General features: G+C 34.9%; 4 protein-coding genes across 4 annotated transcripts in view; 2 read left to right on the top strand and 2 right to left on the bottom strand.

Annotated features, from left to right (window-relative positions):
* LOC145596556 (succinate dehydrogenase assembly factor 2, mitochondrial-like) overlaps positions 1-20,242 on the top strand; it is a 90,879-nt gene that overhangs the window by 19,857 nt on the left and 50,780 nt on the right. The gene's annotated exons all lie outside the window — the stretch shown is intronic.
* On the bottom strand, positions 2,333-3,449 carry LOC145597046 (uncharacterized). The gene is made up of 2 exons (XM_081653227.1): positions 3,100-3,449; positions 2,333-2,402 (listed from the first exon to the last, which is right to left on the bottom strand). The coding sequence occupies exons 1-2, from the start codon at positions 3,447-3,449 to the stop codon at positions 2,333-2,335; spliced, it is 420 nt and encodes a 139-aa protein (XP_081509353.1).
* Positions 7,898-18,396, bottom strand: LOC145596550 (uncharacterized). The gene is made up of 5 exons (XM_081652731.1): positions 18,266-18,396; positions 9,896-10,731; positions 9,597-9,755; positions 8,881-9,134; positions 7,898-8,145 (listed from the first exon to the last, which is right to left on the bottom strand). The coding sequence occupies exons 2-4, from the start codon at positions 10,724-10,726 to the stop codon at positions 8,886-8,888; spliced, it is 1,239 nt and encodes a 412-aa protein (XP_081508857.1). The 5' UTR covers positions 10,727-10,731; positions 18,266-18,396; the 3' UTR covers positions 7,898-8,145; positions 8,881-8,885.
* LOC145597045 (uncharacterized) lies at positions 12,206-12,514 on the top strand. Its single transcript, XM_081653225.1, has one exon. The coding sequence runs from the start codon at positions 12,206-12,208 to the stop codon at positions 12,512-12,514; it is 309 nt and encodes a 102-aa protein (XP_081509351.1).

Here is a 20,242-nt window from a genome sequence, read left to right as displayed (position 1 = left end):
TTACAAACCTTCTTCAAAGCTATGGAGGATAGAAAACCAACTTCAATATTCACTGACCAGGACCAAGCAATGGCAAATGCAATTCTGGAGGTAAAAGATTTATATTGACATCTTACAGATTTGAGATCTGACAATAAAGTTTTTCTTTTCACATAAAAGTTACCCTTTTATCTGCATAAAGTTATCCTTTTTAGTGCATAAAGTAACCCTTTTAACAGCATAAAGTGACCCCTTTATTTTCAATGCAGGTGATTCCTAATACAAGGCATAATCAAGTCAACCATCATCCAAATCAACCATCCTAGACTCCACTTTTGACAAATGCAGAGGTTGCTTCTCAGTAAGACCATAATCAAGTCTCCATGACTGAATGATACGTTTATCTACACTACCTTCTTCAGGAGTCTTCTGAAGTTCAGGAACAACAATCTCACTCATAGGCAAGCCAAAGACATCACATATATCATTTTTAGTAACTACAAACTCTTTACCAGCAGCAATAGTGAACATGCAGCTACCACCATTAAAGTGTTCAACCAGCCAATGTAGCATTTGACGATTCAAAGTTTTCAATTTCAGATGTAATAAACCACCAAAACCTATTTCTTCAACAGCTTTTTGTTGATTAGGACTAAAAGTACTCATCATTAATTCCAATGTGTGTGGTCTGCACCTTGCAATCAAGGGTCTTTTTTCCCTAAATAATAATAATATAAGTAAAACAATATCAGAATCAGAATCATGATATATATGATTAAAAAATACAAAACAAAAAACATTTACACTTACACAACAGTATCAGAATCAGAATCAGAAACTACTTGCAATTCAGCATCTGCTTTGGCCTTCTTAGATACAATTTTAGACTTCTTAGGAGCTGCTTTAACCTTCTGAGGCTCTGCTTTGGCCTCCTTAGGAACAGTTTTAGCCTTCACAGTTTTAGACTCTGGTTTGTCCTTCTCAGGAGCTGTCTTGTTCTTTTTAGCAGGCTCTTTACCCATTCCTTTTCCCCTTGAAGGCAATTTATAACGATATCCACCTATTGAACCACCTATATCTAATTAATACAGAGGATAACCATAAATTACAAATTCACAAATTACTCATGGGAAAATTTAGAATATATGCATAAAAATCCTTTTAAATGCAAAAAGTGACCCTTTTAAAAGAATAAAGTGACCCTTTTTACTGCATAAAGTCACCCTTAAAATACAACAAGTAATCCTTTTAACTAAAAAGTAACCCTTTAACAAGCATAAAGTGACCCTTTTAACTATATAAAGTGACCCTTTTCACTGCATAAAGTCACCCTTTAAATTACAACAAGTAACCCTTTTAAATACAAACGTGACCCTTTTGACAGAATAAAGTGACCCTTTTCACAGCATAAAGTGACCCTTTTCAAAGCATAAAATAACATTTGTCATGCATATAAATAACATATGTATATATTACTCACACACAATGCACAATGCACAATGCACATATTACTGGTACTCAAACACATATACACAAACACAATGCAGATATGCATACTATTCTCATAATCTAACTAAAACCTAACATCAAAATTTGAAGAATAATGAATAAAACTTCTAAAAACAAACATGCAAAATTTGTTTAACATGTAACAACACCACAACACATATATATCAAATTTTGAACCAATTATCACAATGAACAATAAAATAAAGCAAAATTAAACATAATAACTTCAAAATTGAAATTCAATTATCATAATATGCATAATAAATCAACAGAAAACAATAAAAAATAACATACACTACTAATTCGACATATATAAGCGAAAATTCAATTGAAAATTCGAAAAAATGATGAAAAATTTAAATAAACACACCTTCTTCAGCATCTACAGCCTTCTTTGTAATCTTCTTCTTCACCATTGCTGAAACTAACACTACAAAAAACGAAAACAAAATCAAAATAAAAAAACCTAAAAATCGAAGAACCAAAACAATTTAAACTAACAAAAATCTCAAAAAAATAAGTAAACTAACCAGAATTAAGCGATAAACAACTTCACAAGTGAAAGAAAAGAGAGAAAAAGCTCGAAAAGCAACAATGGAGGACAGAGAAAACGATCGCAATCGCAAGTTAACTGGTTTTAGAGAGAGAAAAACGAGGAGAGAGAAAGCAAGAGAAAAACGAGGAGAGAGAAACTTTTATTTCTTTATTCAATTTTAGCAATCATTACACCGCACGTGCATACCCACTACATTGCTTGCCCGAAAATTTCGCCATTCATTAAATTAATGAACACCGGCTTTTTTTAAAAATTTGTGCACAAATATAAGGAAATGTGAAAGTCGTTTTAGCGCCCTGAATCATTTCTATCAACAAGGTTGCCTTCTACTGTCTTCAATGACTCCACTCGTGGCTCCCTATACATCAAACCCAATAAAAGCTCAAGTCAACATACAATGTCAAATATTAAGTACATTATTTGCAACTATAATAAGTTTGTTTCATGGCACAATGATTCAAACTACCACCATTTGCGAATTGCAACTATAATTTCATTAGTCTACGGTAGAAATATATACTTTCTCTGTTCTTTATTAGTTGACGCATTTTATTTAGACACATTTACCAGCACATACTTTTAAATGTAAATATCTTTAATTACGTATTAATAAAAAATACGGAGTATAAAGTTTTGATATTCGGAAACTAAACGATGAGAAGAAGCTAACAAGCTAAGACTCTACATGAGTATGTTTTCATACAACACTAAATCACAAAACAAGGTCAAAGTAAATTTTGTGAATAGTGCCCAGTGGCAAAAACGTGTCAACTAAAAAAAACGGAGGTAGTATGATGGTGCAACGTCATGCGTCAAGAGTTTGGAAGTTCAAGAGACTAGCCTAGATATTTCACGAGACTTCACATTTAGACTTCATATCATTAAATTTGTGTTTGAAATAAACTTGAATTGGTACACTTCAACTACTAACTGGTGGCACCAACCTGTTTCATATAAGCTTTATATTGGCAATGTGTTGCACCAATTTAAAATATAAACACCACTTTTTTTTAACCTTTAATTTTCGGTGTGCACAAGAAAGCAAAGCAACAAACCTTGTTTGAGAATTGCCATGAATTGGATCATCAATAGGAGTCTCAAACTCTTGAACATTTGCAACTTTTCTAAAGAAGGACTTCTTGATAAAATCCTCAGACTCACGGGTAACACGTTCGGGGTCATCCACCTCCGACACCATCTCCCTCCGGCTTTTCTTTACTCGAACATCAGGGGCATGCATGAACTGTTGCTTGGCTGTATGGAGTCCTAATGTTACGGCCAACCCTATCATCCCCAATGCAACATAAATTGGGACGTAGTTGCCCCCCTTCGCTTTCCCCTTATTAGGCTCTTCTCCTTCTGTTGTGGCCGCATATGCCTTCATCTTCGGCACAGTTCCTGCCATTGTTCTTATGCTGTGCCCTCTATCTAACTGAGGCACAATTCTCTTCAAATTCTTAGCCTACAAAAAATTTAATTTATTAAATTTCTCTAGTAGTGTAATTAACATGATACAATTCAATACATAGTATTTTTTTTTTCCAAATTTTGTTTGCTTAATAATGTTTATTTGGTATAAAATGCAGGATCAAATAAATGATGTCTAACTTCAAGTTTAGTGGCATAATGATTAACCAGTGTATAATAATAAACATTGTAAAGACGACTTCTTTATATAGTTTGTGCTACAATGATATATTGATATGTATGCATACAACGAATTAACCTAAGTGATCAATCGGGTCAGAACCCTCATGGATCAACCTAGCCAATAGGCCAAGATTAGCGTGTTAGACACTTTGGGAATTTGGAGTAGGTCAGTAGGGTAAAGAGATTTTCTCCCTAAAGTGCCCGTAATTGAGAATGAACCCTCCCCTTTCATTAAGGGGCCAGCTTAGCTTGATGCATTGTACCTGTATAAAAGAATTATTGGTATATATGTCGTCGTTATATATTGGGCTTAATTTTTAAAAAAAGGGTATGATACATACAACCCTATCGATGGGGTACATTCCTTTCCCTAGAAATGGAAGATAAAATCAAGCGTTAGGGCCTTATCTCTTTAACTTATTTTCAGTTCAGTTCATCAGTTCTTAATTTTCTTCTCTCATAAAATACTCAGTTCACAAATCAGTTCAGTACCTAATTTCCTTCGATCAGCTCAGTTTATGAGAACATGCCCTTAGTCTATCTGTCTATGTAACTAATGTTCAAATTAGCTTGTTATTTCAATTATACTCGTTATGTATCATTTCCCTTTAATTTTTTATGGTTTAAAATTAATTAGAATTCCTTCCGTGAAACTTCAATTATAAACTCTCTGTATAACACGGAGTACTCACTCCCCTGCTTAAAGATCATCAATTCACATTTATATATCATACAATCTTCAATTTCTATAATTAATTATTATGAGTGATACCTTTAGTTATGCTTTAATAGACTATAAAAATTAAAAATCATTAAATTACATATTATAGAAACGAATTCAGCAATAATATCCACCGAATAATGTTTATATCTTACACATCACCGTCTACAATCAAAGTTTAACTGCAAGATTAATGATTTTTAAAAAAAAATATCAAATATAGCACCTCACAGTCACTCGTATGAATTTCTTTTCGTGAGGAGGACTTCCTAATATTTATTTCTTTAAATCTTTTCAAAGAAAAAAAAACACTTGTATAAACAATCTCACACAAATAATGTATGCATATTATAGACTCATCATATACTTCCTCCGTTTTCTTTTACTTGCAACACTTCCCTAAAAAGAAAATGTCATAATACTTGCAACACACTATAAAAGGAAAGTTACTATAAGGAAAAACTATACTATATCTCTTATTTACACTCCTAATAATCACTCATCCTATTTTAAAGTTTATTATATCATCTAAACCCCATTTTTCTTAATTACCGCGCTAAAGGGTGTGTTGCATCTAAAAGAAAACGGAAAAAGTATATAACACCAAGTTCTTTTAAACTATGCATAATTTTCATACTATAAAAGCTTATATAGCTAACATTACACCGTTATTAAAAACGAAAATTAAAATAAAAGAAAGATTAATTAGTAGAAGAACGTACCATTGCCTCTCTGATTAAAGCCGCCATAGTTAAAGCTTGTGTATTTGGATAAGATAATGATAGTGTGAAATATTTTGGTTTGTTCCAAGTTCTACCTAATTTAGCACATCTAGTAGAAGTATAACTATAAGTTAGGTTCATTATCCATGTTTTATAAAATTGTTGCACGAATTTTGATAAAGAAATTAAGAAAGCTAATGAATAACTTCCACGAGGCAATTACAAGGACACGTGGTTTGGATTTAGGTTGCACACCTTTCTTACTTCAATTGACAAGTGCTCGTGAAGTCGTGACTAGTGACATTTTGCAATCTTGCGCGGGAATATATGTATTTTAACTTTTTTTTTAATTATTAGAAAAATTGTAAAAATAATCCCAATTTTTGCCTGTTCAACTTTAGATTTTTAAATCTAATATATAATTGTAGAGTTTTTTTTTTTTCCAACTTTCATTCACAACACTCCAAATTCTCATCCTTACAATTCTAGCCCTTCTATTTTTTTTATGTTTTTTTTTTGGAAAAAATAACCAATAACCACCATTTTAATTCATAACTACCCATATCACTTTAAAAAATAAATAAATAAATAAAAAAAAAAAAAATCAATGACCACCATTTTAACTCTTAACTACCCATATCACTTAAAAAAAAAAAAAAAAAAAAAAAAAAAAAAAAAAAAAAAAAAACTATCCTTTAATAACTATCACTTTTACCATTTTTTTTCTCTTAAATATATATACTACATATATCCCGTGCATGAGCACGGGTACGCTCTAGTAATTTGAAATTTAGGAGTCATTCGCTTAAAATGGTCCCAAGTAATCCTTTATGACTGTTATAAAAACATAATTACTTTTATTTTAACATATTAACCTTTATTTTAACATAGTGACTTTTTTTTTTCATTTTATTAATAAAAACGACCATAGTATCTCTACGTACTATCAGTAGCCCACAATAAATTAATGTGAACCAAGTTTATTTAAGAGTTTGTGTTAATACTTTTGAGTTTTTACGCTTTTAGTATTTAGCAAAGAAATTGTTTACATAAGATGTAAATTAATTCAATTTGATAAGTTAGCTAGAGTGAGAGATTGCTTAAGTGGATAGAGCTTCCCTCCTGATTTCATTAAGTTTATAACAGTTCAATCATTTTGGTTTTGGGTGGAACTAATTGATACTCATTTGAGTTCATTGTAGAGGTGATTAAAAACTCGGGCCGGACAGGGCCTTAAAACAAGGTCTCGTGCGCAAACCTGCAAAAAGGTAGCGGGCTTGTTGGGCTAGGTTTGGGCTTTTTAACTAAAAATGTGTTTTTATGCTTGCCCAAACCCGCCCCTATTTTCTAGCCAAATCGGGTCGAGCTAGCGGGCCATATCAATGTTGATCACCTCTAGTTCATTGCCCATTGATTAATGGATATGATAAATCAATTAGAATTCGATCATTTTCGAGTTAGCCGCCTTTAGTCATTAGTCGCGTATACTTCAATTTATATCAAATTAAGTCATATACTTTCAAGTATGTATAATTTTAATCGGATTATTCAAATTTATAGATTCCGATTGGATCGAATTTAATAGGTCTAAGGCAATCCCTCAAAGCTCTCAATCATTACCATTGGAGTTCATGCATGATGCATGCATACAAGCATGCATATAATAATTTGCCTTTCATAGGATGAGCTTAATGATCCATCTTTCCACATCTAATTTCCTCATTATTCTGCACTAACAAAGATGAATCACTTAAAGCATGGATTCTCCCCTACTTTAGCGGGAAGCAAGGAGATGTGTTGGACGGTCCAAAACCACCCACTCAAATTTATTACTCGTAGTATACAAATAATTAAATAAAAAGGCAAAAGAATGGCATAAAATGTCTATTTAATTCACAATTATATTCCTCCCAATTTAGATGATTTGTTGTCTTAACACGTGGATCCAGTAACTAAAATTCTCTTTAACACTTTGGGTATAATTAACACTTTTTTTCAATTGTGCTAAGTTGGATCCCACATGCTATTCTTGTAAGCTAATTAAGTTTAATATTATTAACCAATTTTAGTGGGATGAATAAGCATGAATTTTTAACCAAATTAAATTCAACATAATTTTATTATAAAAAAAATAGAGGAATAAAGTCTAACTAGGGACCATTTTTCCATTCCCAAATACCTCTTAGCTTCTATTAGTGGTAAAACTAGTTCTATAAATATTTAGTATCACCTTATGTTATGAAGAAAAATACTAGTGTTGAACTCCTACAATGTCCATGGTTTTCGCCATTTAGGTCCTTCGGAAATTGGATTACTTGATCATGTCGACGGAAGGAGAGGAAGACGAAGAAGACGGAAAAAGATCATAATTTTGAAGATGGGATTGATACAAACAAGTTGATGTAAACTTGACCAAAACCGTCAAGGTTATAAGGCAAGTCAACTAGGCAAAGGGAAGGCAACGCCTTTCTTCCAGTTTTTTCTGTTTTCGCTTCTTTGTATATGGAGCTTGCTCCCTATTTATCTGCATGCTGTATGATTCTCCAGCTCCCTATTTATCTGTATGCTGTATGATTCTCTTCCTCGTCTTCTTCGGATATGTATGTGATCTAAAAGTTGTGTGTTCTTCCTTAGCTCCTTCTTAAGTATTATTGTTGTATGCAAATATAACAAGTTTCTTCTTTGTGTAAAAATTGCGATTCTTATTCGATATTATTGTAATTGATCACTCTTTGGTCTATGTTCAATATCTATGCCTTTAGGATGCAGCGAAACGTTTACAGATATATCATAATTATTTATAACTTTGGTTTATGTACTACTAATAATACAGATGAAAAGGCAGAGCAAAAGTAGCCAGACTACATCATCACTTACATATATTGAATGTACATCATGCATAGAGCTCTAAACATGAGTTGAAATCGAGTCTAGGCAGTAGCTCACCTTCACCGAAAGTCACATAGAAACTGTTGAAGAAAAATAAGGGCTTGTATGCGCTCAATTAGCTGTATGCAGAAAAACATACAAGAATCAACAATCAGATGAAAGAACTTGTATAAGTGCTCAGCAATGTACAAACTGAGTTTAACAATGATAAGTGGTTCTTGATTTTAATTTTATTAACCTTAAATCTTATTACTTAAGGACTAGGAAGGAGTGACCGCTTAATATTCCACCCTAAAAAATTCGTGCTATATGTGTTAAGACAAGTCATATCCATTCCGTTCAACATTATCACAAAATCTATCTAATTTGACATCAATACTAACACTATCATGTGGTGCATACGATTTAAGCTCAGAAACTCTGCTTTTAACTCCACAATGGCTAAAAAAATAACCTTACAACTTATCCTGTCTTACAAATTAAAAAAATACGGTTTAATCAAGCTTCCAAAAAAATTAGTCATGCATTGGGGCAAGCTATTATATTCTAGTTCATGATTTCAATTTTGCTACATAGTTCAACTCGTGGAGGTGTTGCTTCAAGATGTGGCGTCAAAACACTTTTAAATACAATTTGCTAGCTTGACAGCAATCAGCCTTCCATTTAACATCAGCTGAACTTGTGCCATAAATAGTACTATTCATCAGTTTACGTCCTGCAATAAATACAGGACTTGGGGATAGGCATCAAGCAATAGCATGATGCCTGGGTAAGGTTCATTTCTTATCCGCGTTTATGCTAGTTTAATGTTCATACACAGACAGTGAATTGAGGAGCGTGCAGAGAAATCTTACAGCGATTAGAAGGTTGAAATTTCTTTCTGCCTTGGTAATTGTTCAGAAACCAAAATGTAGAAAAGGCCCATAACTCCAGTGTGTTTCTGAGAACTGCTGTAATTAGATTCCAGAACCAGGGTCTCTCCATCATTAATCTTGATTGATCCAGGGTCGGGGTAACAGGTGGACATTCCAACAACATATCCAGACTCATTTCCTACTTCATTTCCCCGTCCATAGGTTGGAATCGAGGAACAGATAGCCCGCCCATCCTGAAATCATATATATAAGAAATCAGAAATTTTATATGTACTAGCTCTAGGTGATGACAAAAAATGAAATAATTACACACCCTGGATCCTATTTTCATTTTACATGTGAGTATGTGACCATGTGGATTATCCAAAAGTCATTTACACGGTTATATTGTTACAGGTATTTCCTTCAATCGCTGCCCTAATGAGTAAATCTCTTTACTTTATCTGGAGGGACAGAACAATTCTGAAGCAAAGAATTCGACTTCAGAGGAGCTGACAGAAAGATCTTCGGGAGATCAGATAGTCCTATAGTCTCCTAATGGACCTAAAATCCGAACATGGGGCAATATTTCAAAGACAATGTTATTAGTAAACCTAATCGACAAGCTTTTAGCATATAAGAACAACCATAAAAGTCGCTCAAGACACACATAGACAACATAATTTATGTAAAGGATAATAAGAATTCATAACCACCTTTCTATAAAGAGCTGAACCAATTCCTCCTGCATGCTGATGGGCAACACCATAAACCAAATACCCTCCTCTTGGCATATTAATGCTTATCCTCTTATTGTCGATGCAACCATTAGAAGATACAGTAGATGAATCACAAGGACTGACTTCATACTCTACCTGCAGGAACATTGAAACGAAGAAAAAAAAAATAATTGTGAAACAGACACAAAACATGTTCGACTCAAATTGGTTGAAGGGCCAGAATATACTCCTGTAGCAACAAAAGTTACAAAAAGAAAGGGATAAAGAAAAGTTACCAAGCAGTGATGCCCTTCATTTGATACCTTCCAAGTATCAGTAATATCAAAGATATAAATTTTAACAGGTAGTAATGATTCATTCCAATCAAACCACTTGACAGTGTACTTCAGGTACAACCTCCTCAAAGAATTTGCGAAACCTTCCTTCACCTTACATTGTGTCTGATCATAGCAACAATACAATCCTCCTTCGTAATCTGGGCTTATGGGTCTACCATATTCATCTATGGTAGAATTGTAAAGACTGCACCTGCATTCAGTACATCCCAACCTATCCACCACACCTCGAGTATCAATAGCGTGAACATTCACCAGCCATCTCTCCTCAAACCCTTCAGGTATTTCATCTGGATTACCAACCTCTATTGCATAAGGATCTGGCACATGTGTGACAGTTTTTCGGGTTTCAGAACCTAATCCAAAATACTGTCCAAGATTTTTACACACTCCAGTGTTTCTGACCAACATAAAATCTGGCCCCTGACGAAGCATTGGCTTGCTTCTTAGTCCTTTATCCTCCAAACCTTTACGAACATAGTATCTCAGAACCACCCAGTGATGGAGGTAAGTGTCTTGAAGAGAGACAGAATTTCCAGCCTCATCAACTACTTCAGCATTGAAATCTTTAATGCCAATGTGGCCCTTAGGAAAGTCGATGTTATAATAGAATTTGTTCACTACTGACCCGGGTTTCATGGCAAATTCAGGTGATAGATAATCAGCTGATTTCAACATGCTCTCATCTAGTACAAGAGCAGCTATAACTTCACAAGACACAACCAGAAATAAAGCTAAGCAGTAGAGCCATGATTGCTGAGGCTTTACCATTTTCACTGCATTGGCCAAATTGAATGGGTCAAATAATCTGCAACAATAAGTTACATTTTTCTAACAATGATATAAATGTTCAAAAAATGGTCACTAAGTATTTCAAAATTGTTATATACAGAATGCCTTTGGATCTGTAGCACGGCGTTTCTTTCATCCAGGATTCAAAACAAACTGAAAATATAACTCCACGACACTATTATAAAATGGACAATCTCAAGGTACAAACGATGAGAATTTATAGTCCCTATTGCATATCCAATTTAACCCGGAAAAGGGGCGACTAAACTTACTAAAGTGCATGTGAATGTATACGGCCATGACAGACAAGAGTGATCACTCAGTTCTGCTCAAGAAGTTAATGAAGAATACGTATCAAATTTTTTTTAAAAAAAATAGCATACAGATTCTAGGCAAATTTAACCTCAGAAGCTTCAGATTATTTTCCCGAACTAAAAAATATCCGCACCATGGCTAAGTCTTCACTATAAGACCAACCAAATATAGAGCAGGAGCTTTCCTTGCAATCTAAAAGCCAAAGTTACTTGTAAAGTCGTCAATATGCTATGCTCAAAAGTAATGTCCATTGAGCAAACTCTTGTAGAAACTCCATTAGGCTACTTCCCGGCTTCCTGCCCTTAACATAATTAGCATATTTTCTAATAAGGTAGCCACAGGACCAAAGTTTGACAAGGTATTAGAAAATGGCAATCAAACTAATTAGTCATAAATGAAAAATCATATCATTCACATATTCCTTCAAAAAAAAATCATTCACATATCATATATTTTAATCAACCACAAATTATCGATGGAAATCAATGTTAGTTAGCCACGAGTACACTTGTCTCTAAACATAAAACTAGAAATAGAGGACTTATAGAATACTTTTTTCCCATTCATGACCATATCCAATGCACAAATTTATAGAACTATAGGCCATGGACTTAATCTTACCCATGGGCAATAACCTTCCTTAGTTCAATGGATGAAGTTATGCATTATAAATGAGGGACTACCACCTTACTCTTCTTTCTTACGTCCATTATAGCATGCCCCATATTGTTGAAAAGAAGAAGATGGTGCATGTGTGTGCTGCTGCTCTGTATGCTGTTGTTAATTTCCTGCTACCTTCCTTTTTGTCTTTTTGCTCCGCAAGCTGTCATGTGATAGCATTTTCTATTTGTATTTCCCTAAGATGATTTAGTGGACAATTGTCATGTTCTGTAAGGACAGTGAGTCCATATATATTGGAAAGCTGCCTTGTAAGAAGGACAGAATGAATGAAAAGAAATACCCTAGAATATGGGAATGTTCCTCTGCAAGTATAGCCGTTTTCTTGCTGAGATATTTTCTGTCATTATGGTATCAGAGCCACAGGCTCAATTTTGCCTAAAAATTCAATCTTTCTTTATTTCTTCATATCAAATCTAGTAGAAACTGTTATTAGATTCAAGAAAGTTTTAATCTTTGAAGAAAATGGTAACAAACATAGATGCTACCAGCCCACTATACTTACATCCCTTAGATGGAAACAATTTCCAGTCAATAGAGAAGCTTCAAGGATCTTCCAACTTCAGGTCATGGAAGAGGTCTATGGAGATAGCTCTGGCATCTAGGAGGAAGTTGGGGTTTGTGACTGGAACTTTGGTGAAGGATAGCTCAGATACTGTGAAGGCTGAGGCATGGGATACATGTAATAACTTGATAATCTCATGGATTTTGGGGTCTATCTCAGAATCAATTCGAAAGTCCATTCTGTATGTGAGCAATGCTCAACACATCTGAAACCAACTGGAGAAAAGGTTCTCTCTCGTGAATGGTTCAAGAAAATACAAACTCAACAAGGAGTTGTATGAAACTAAGAAGCAAAGCATTTCAACCAGTGAGTATTACACTCAAATGAAGACAATATGGGAGGAATTGGAGTCATTAAATGTTCTTCCAGCGGAGAAGTGAATGCTGAAGTTGCAGCCTTTCTCACAGCATTGGGAAAGCAGAATGAAGAACAAAAGCTCTTCCAGTTTGGATGATGCTTATGGGCCTCAGAGAAGTCAAATCTTGATGATGAGAACTCTCCCATCTGTTGAAACATCATGTAGTTTTCTGGAACAGGAAGAATGAAGAATCACAGAAAATGATTCTTACTCAGCCTAAAGAAGAACCTGAATCTCTTGCTATGTTTAGTAAAGGGATAGGGGGAGCATGCACTGTATGTGGGAAACAGGGACATTTAAATGTTAAATGCTGGGAAGTGATTGGGTACCCACCTGGTCACCCTAAAGCTAAGACACATCCACAGAGGGAAGAGTGGTAATGCAAGTTCCAAATGGAACAAAGGCAAGCAAGGAGGAAGCAAATCTGCTGCAAATGTGCAGAGCAGCAATCAGAGTGATTCTGGATTCACCTGATACTGATGATGAGTTAGAAATCTCATATGCAGGTATGGTGTCTTGTTATTTTGCTGAATCTATCACAAATGGCTGGATTATTGATTCTGGCGCATCAGACCATATGACTGGAAACTTAGATAACAAGGTGAATGTTGTTAAGTATAAATGAACCCAAAATTAACATGCCAAATGGTCATACTGCAAGTATAAGTCATATTGGGAATGTTAGGCTTGAGAATGGTCTGTCTCTTAAGAATGTGTTGTATGTTCCATCATTTAAACACAATTTGCTGTCTGTGAACAAACTTTTGCAAGATTCAAAAGTGTAGAGTACAATTCTATGCTGAATATTGTATCATTGAAGAATTACAGTCAAGTGTTGTAAAGGGAATTGGAGTGATGAAAAATGGGCTATACTATCTTAAAAGTGAGCCAATAGATAGTGTGATACAAGAAATGAAAAAGGAGATCATGAGTAAGAATGGAAGCAAAAATGGTGAGAAGAGTGCAATGAGCACCAGTACTTACAGCAGTGTTCCAAGCATGGTGAAAAATGCTCCTGTCTTGAGTAGCAGAACATTGTGGCATCATAGACTAGGGCATGCTCCATTTGCCAGGATTGAAAAGATTCATAATCTGAAGGGTATGAAATCAGGCAACTCAGATGTGTGTTTGACATGTCCTCTGACAAAGTTTACTAAACTTCCATACAATCTAAGTGATTCAAGGACAAAAGAGCCATTTGAACTTGTACACTTAGACACATGGGGACCATATAGAGTTCCTACTAAGGGAAAATACAAGTATTTTTTAACCTTGGTGGATGATTACTCAAGAGTAACTTGGATAAATCTGATTATTCACAAGTCAGATGCATTCAAGGTGATAGAGAGTTTTGTTAATATGGCAAAAACTCATCATAACAAGAAGGTGAAGACTATAAGAAGTGATAATGCACCTGAGTTTGATGATCAAAAGTGCAGACCCTTCTTTGACAGATTGGGGATTGCACATCAAACATCATGTGTTGACAGGAGCATAATGGAAGGGCAGAGAGAAAGCCCAGAAACATACTTGAGATGGCAAGAGCACTGAGATTTCAAGCTGGACTTCCATTGAAATTCTGGGGTGATTGTGCTCATGCTGCAGTCTATATAACCAACAGATTACCTAGTGTAATTCTGAAAGATAAGACTCCTTATGAAGTTCTACACAACAAGCAACCTCACTATGAGCAGATGAGAGCATTTGGGTGCCTTGCAATGGCTTATAATCCAGAGAAGAAAGGTGATAAATTTGATGCCAGGGGGTTGCCATGCTTATTTCTTGGATATCCTCAAAATCAGAAGGGATACAAGCTCATGAATTTGATGAATGAGAAGGTGTTTGTGTCAAGAGATGTGAAATTCTATGAGAATATCTATCCATATCACTTGCTTCAAAGTGTGATATCAAGAGAACAAGTCTCTGAGAGTGAAAAATCTGTGCAGAAACCATGGATAGATGATTGTAATGAAGGAGTAGAGAACATGAGAGAGAACCCAAGCCCAAACACTAACACCACACAAAATGAGCTAGAATCTCAACCCAACTCAAACACTGAACCTGAACCTACAAATGAACAAACTAGTGAGACTGAGAGTGAACCTTTGTTCTATGCCTGTTAGGAAATCTGGAAGACAGAGTAGACCACCTGTGTGGCACAAAGACTACAAAATGGGAAGTGTGTCTTATGCTAAAGCTGTCAAAGGAGTGACAGAGACTCCTGTCACATCTAAACTCTTCTGTATGATGGCATCTCAAGTAAAGGAAGTTGATCCAGTCTACTTCAAGGATGCTGTAAGACACACACATTGGCAACAGGCAATGAATGAAGAACTAAGGCACTTGAAGATAGTAATACTTGGGATATCACTTACTTGCCAAGGGAAAGCATGCTATTGGATGTAAATGGTTGTATACAACCAAATACAATCCAAAAACTGGGAAAATAGAAAGACACAAGTCCAGACTTGTTGTGTTGGGAAATAATCAGAAGTATGGAGTGGATTACAAAGAGACATTTGCACCAGTGGCTAAAATGACTACAGTGAGGTCTCTTCTAGCTGTTGCTGCAAATCAAGGATGGGACATACATCAAATGGATGTAAAAAATACTTTTCTTCATGGAGAATTAGCAGAAACAGTCTATATGAAGCTTCCACCAGGATATCTTGGAAAGGGATTCAGATTTAAGGTAGAATTTCATGGCAAAGATGAAACTCAAAATGGTAATAAAGTGTGCAGATTGAATAAATCACTCTATGGTCTCAAGCAAGCTCCTAGGCAATGGTATGCCAAATTTAGCTCTGCTCTCATAAGCTATGGATACAGACAGTCAAAAACAGACCACACTCTCTTCACTCATCAGAGTGAAAAAGGATTTGTAGCAATCCTAGTCTATGTGGATGATCTTATAATTACTGGGAGCAACTTGGAGTTAATCACTCAGGCAAAGAAGTATCTTGACACTCAGTTTCATATGAAAGATATGGGAGAATTGAAGTATTTCTTGGAAATCGAAGTAGACAGAACTGAAAGAGGAATATTTTTGTCTCAGAAGAAATATGTCAAGGACATACTCAGTGAGTACAACTTGAGTGACTGCAAACATCTCAGGCTACCTATGGACTGTCATGTCAAGTTAACTCACTCAACTAGAACTCCCCTAGAGCATCCAGAAGTGTATCAAAGACTGGTTGGGAAACTCATTTATCTCACTATAACAAGGCCAGACATTGCTTTTACAGTGCATAATTTGAGTCAATTTATGCATTCTCCTACCTCTGCTCACTTTCAAGCTGCAAAGAGAGTATTGAGATACCTCTCTGGTTCCTGTGATCAAGGAATTCTACTTGCTTCTGATAAAGGTGCAGAATTAAAAGCTTATTGTGACAGTGATTGGGCAGGATGTCCAATTACCAGGAGATCTACCTCAGGCTTCTGTATTCTCTTGGGTGACTCCCCTGTATCTTGGAAAGCTAAGAAGCAAAGTGTTGTGGCAAAATCAACTGCAGAAGCAGAATACAGGTCAATGTCATTGACTGTATGTGAAGTATTGTGGATAAAACAACTATTTAAGGATCTTGGTATCCAGGTGGGAGAAGGAATTCCTATTTATTGTAATAATCAAGTTGCTGCCAATCCAGTCCAACATGAGAGAACTAAACATGTGGAGATTGACTGTCATTTCATTCGTGAGAAGGTCAAAGAAAGGTCTGTCAAGCCAACCTATGTTCCAAGGAAGGATCAAATTGCTGATATATTTACTAAGGTCCTACCTGTAGCTCAACAATAGCAATTACTAGGCAAGCTGGGAGTCCAGTCCCTTTCCTCTTCGCTTGAGGGGGAGTGTTGAAAAGAAGAAGATGGTGCATGTGTGTGCTACTGCTCTGTATGCTGTTGTTAATTTCCTGCTACCTTCCTTTTTGTCTTTTTGCTCTGCAAGCTGTCATGTGATAGCATTTTCTATTTGTATTTCCCTAAGATGATTTAGTGGACAGTTGTCATGTTCTGTAAGGACAGTGAGTCCATATATATTGGAAAGCTGCCTTGTAAGAAGGACAGAATGAATGAAAAGAAATACCCTAGAATATGGGAATGTTCCTCTACAAGTATAGCCGTTCTCTTGCTGAGATATTTTCTGTCATTACATATTATAAATGACTACGAGGGACTACCAACTTACTCTCACAATAGCTATAAGTGGTCCCACCAATTTTCTCTAGTCATCAACCTCATCCATCCAAAAATCAAAAAGTATAAACTCGTATGTGACAATAAAAAAGGAATGAAGGGAGTATTAGTTACGTAACCACTATAATTGGTGTAAACACAAATTGCACCTCTAAATATACCTAAAAGGCACTAATTTCTAATATATAGTATTAGTTACGTAACCCCTATAATTGGTGTGAACTATAAGGGTACAGGTTCACAATTCTCTACCTAATATATGCTATAGCGAATTATAGGTAATATTGTTGGGGTGTTGGCTCACTCAACTTAGGTGTAAGGTATGGGTTTAGAATGCTTTAAATCCATACCTTATGTTTGTTCTATGATTCTAAGAGTTTCAAACCCTACCTCAATCCCCCCAACGGGCCCCAAGGCATGGGTTTGGAAACCTAGGAAATAGGTGGATATGGCTCATTCTCATTCTTTTAGGGGGTGTTTGGTTCAAGCATATTAGGTATAAGGTATGGGTTTGGAATGACCAAAACTCATACCCTGTGTTTGTTTCTTGAAATTTCATTTTTCAAACCCATACCTCAAACCCCCGAGGTATGGGTTTTTGAAACCCAAGGGGGGAGGTGGGTATGGCTCATACCCATACCTTTAGGTTTAAAATTAAAAGGAAAACTATCAATCCTAGATAAAAACCAAACACATGAAATCAAGTATCAAGTTCCAACCCCTTACCACCCAGGTTTCATTCCTCATTCCGAACCCATACCATTGTTTGAACCAAACGCCCCCTTAGAGTTTTAGGTATCAAATAAAAGGAAAAAAAAAAAAAAAAATCATTTCATACTCATACCAAACATATGGTATTGAAAATCAAGTTCCAAATCAATACCACTACGCTTTCATTCTTGATTCCAACCGCATACCAATTTGCGAACCAAACACCCCCTACTATCTAATATACAACAATTACACCCTAATTAGTAACATTTCTTAGGATAACAATCAAGATTAACGCAAATCTTACCCTAACTAGCAAAATCGCCAAACATAAAAATGCCATACAAAACGATCAATCATGGATACTCTCAAAATCAAATCCCAACTCTAAGCTTAAACATTTCATAAGAACATCATGTAATGAAATCCTAAGAACCCATTCACTTTTCTTGCAAATATGATCATAAGGTGTACAAACAAGATTATACAATTTGAATTTAAACCTACAACATTCCATAACATCAACTCTTTCAAATGAAATGCATTAAAAATACCATCATATGATATTAAAAAAAACAAAAAGAAATTAAAGAAGCATATAACATAATTAAGTCAATAATTAGGAAAGCATTTAACCATTTACATAAGATTCTAAGAAAAGGGGTGAAAGATTAAGGACTAGAATAAATATGAATCATACCCGAATACCCGATAATAAAATCGTGAAGATTTCCGGAGCTAAATTGAGAATGTTGAAAAGAGAAGTTAAAAAAAAAAGGGCTAATTATAGAAGAAAAACAGGGGAAGTGAGTAAGCTACTTTGGGAACTACACAATGCCACGAACACGAGCCAATATGGTTCACAATATTTGGCTGTAGGTCCCATGAGCTCATTGATGACGAACTTGGATTAATTGCTTTGATAATTGTAGTGAGATTTTCTAGATGATAAAATTCTCTACTTTCTAATATCTTTTCGTTGGTATTGTCAATTGATGTAGTAGTCCAAATATGAGATTTTGTTGTGTATGGATGGGATTTATCTGTTATGATATGATTTAGGTCGGTGAGAATTATTTGTTGGATTTAAATTCGTATATGTTGTTGGCCACGTCGTGTGGTCTATTAACTTATACTCCCTCCGTCTAAAAAAAAAGACTTATTTGGCCAAAATTTTGTCCCAAAAAGAATGACCCATTTGCATTAAAACATCCACCAATTTGCTACTCCCTCCGTCCCAAAAAGAACGACCCATTTGGGTTGATTACGCGGGTATTAAGGAAGTTAAGTAAAAAGAAGTAAAAGTATATTGGAAAGATAAATTTACATGGGGTTTGTAAAAAAATAGAGAGAGAAAGTAATAAAATAATATGGAAAATCAAATTTTTATATGGGGAAGCTAATTTTGCACAAATATTGTAGCAAATTGGTGGGTGTTTTAATGCAAATGGGTCATTCTTTTTGGGACAAAGTTTTGGCCAAATGGGTCGTTCTTTTTGGGACAAAGTTTTGGCCAAATGGGTCGTTCTTTTTGGAACGGAGGGAGTACAATATTTGTGCAAAATTAGCTTCCCCATATAAAAAATTTGATTTTCCATGTTATTTTATTACTTTCTCTCTCTATTTTTTTACAAACCCCATGTAAATTTATCTTTCCAATATACTTTTACTTCTTTTTACTTAACTTCCTTAATACCCGCGTAATCAACCCAAATGGGTCGTTCTTTTTGGGACGGAGGGAATACTAAAAACGAATAACCAATGACACTTGTCATTATTTGGTAAAAAAATTTCCCGCCACTTTCGCTTTTTTTTTTTTTTTTTTTTTTTTTTTTTTACAAAATCGTTAAGTAAACTACTTATACATTATGATATTTTCTTTCCACTTTAACAATCATATTCTATATATACATAAATAAAATGTTTTTGCACATCTTTTATAACTTTATACGGAGTATTTTATACTACTATTGTCAAAAATATTTATTAACAACCGTGCATTGCACGGGATTTTAATATAGTTATTTATAATGAGTGTTATTTCGCTAGTGTTATAGGGGTTATTCAGTTAGTGTTACAGGTATTACTTCGTCAGTATAGTAGAGGTTACTCGGTCAGTGTTATAGGGGTTACCTCTTAATGTTAAAGGGAATATCTCGTTAGTGTTATAAGGATTACTCAGTCAGTATTACAAGGTCACACCTCCTACGGTCGTTGCCAAAGCTCTGAGTGAACCCGAAATAGGCCATGGGCTTGGATCTACCAAATACCTTTTGCATGATGGGTGAGACAGAACGAACTCCCAGCTTAGTCCCTTACCTGAGGGTTACTTTGTTTTTCTTACAACCAGCCACATGGTGTGGTCAACCATACATAAGACGATTTGATTTTCAATTATATTCGGAGTAGTTCCTCTCTATTTTCACAAAGACCCTGTTCTTTTCACCTTAAAAAAAATAATGTTAAGTAAAAATAATTTCAGTTCAGTAAAAATAAGTTTAGTTCAGTAAAAATAATTTCAGTTCAGTAAAATTCAGTTTTCTTAAAGAAAAATTATAATAGAAAATCCGTAAAAATAATTTCAGTTCAGTAAAAATAATTTCAGTTCAGTAAAATTAAGTTCAGTTCAGTAAAAATAAGTTCAGTTCAGTAAAAATAATTTCAGTTCAGCAAAATT

Source organism: Chenopodium album, chromosome 20, assembly GCF_948465745.1.
Source record: "Chenopodium album chromosome 20, dcCheAlbu1.1, whole genome shotgun sequence".
Taxonomy (NCBI): domain Eukaryota; kingdom Viridiplantae; phylum Streptophyta; class Magnoliopsida; order Caryophyllales; family Amaranthaceae; genus Chenopodium; species Chenopodium album.
This window is presented reverse-complemented; position numbering and strand designations above follow the sequence as displayed.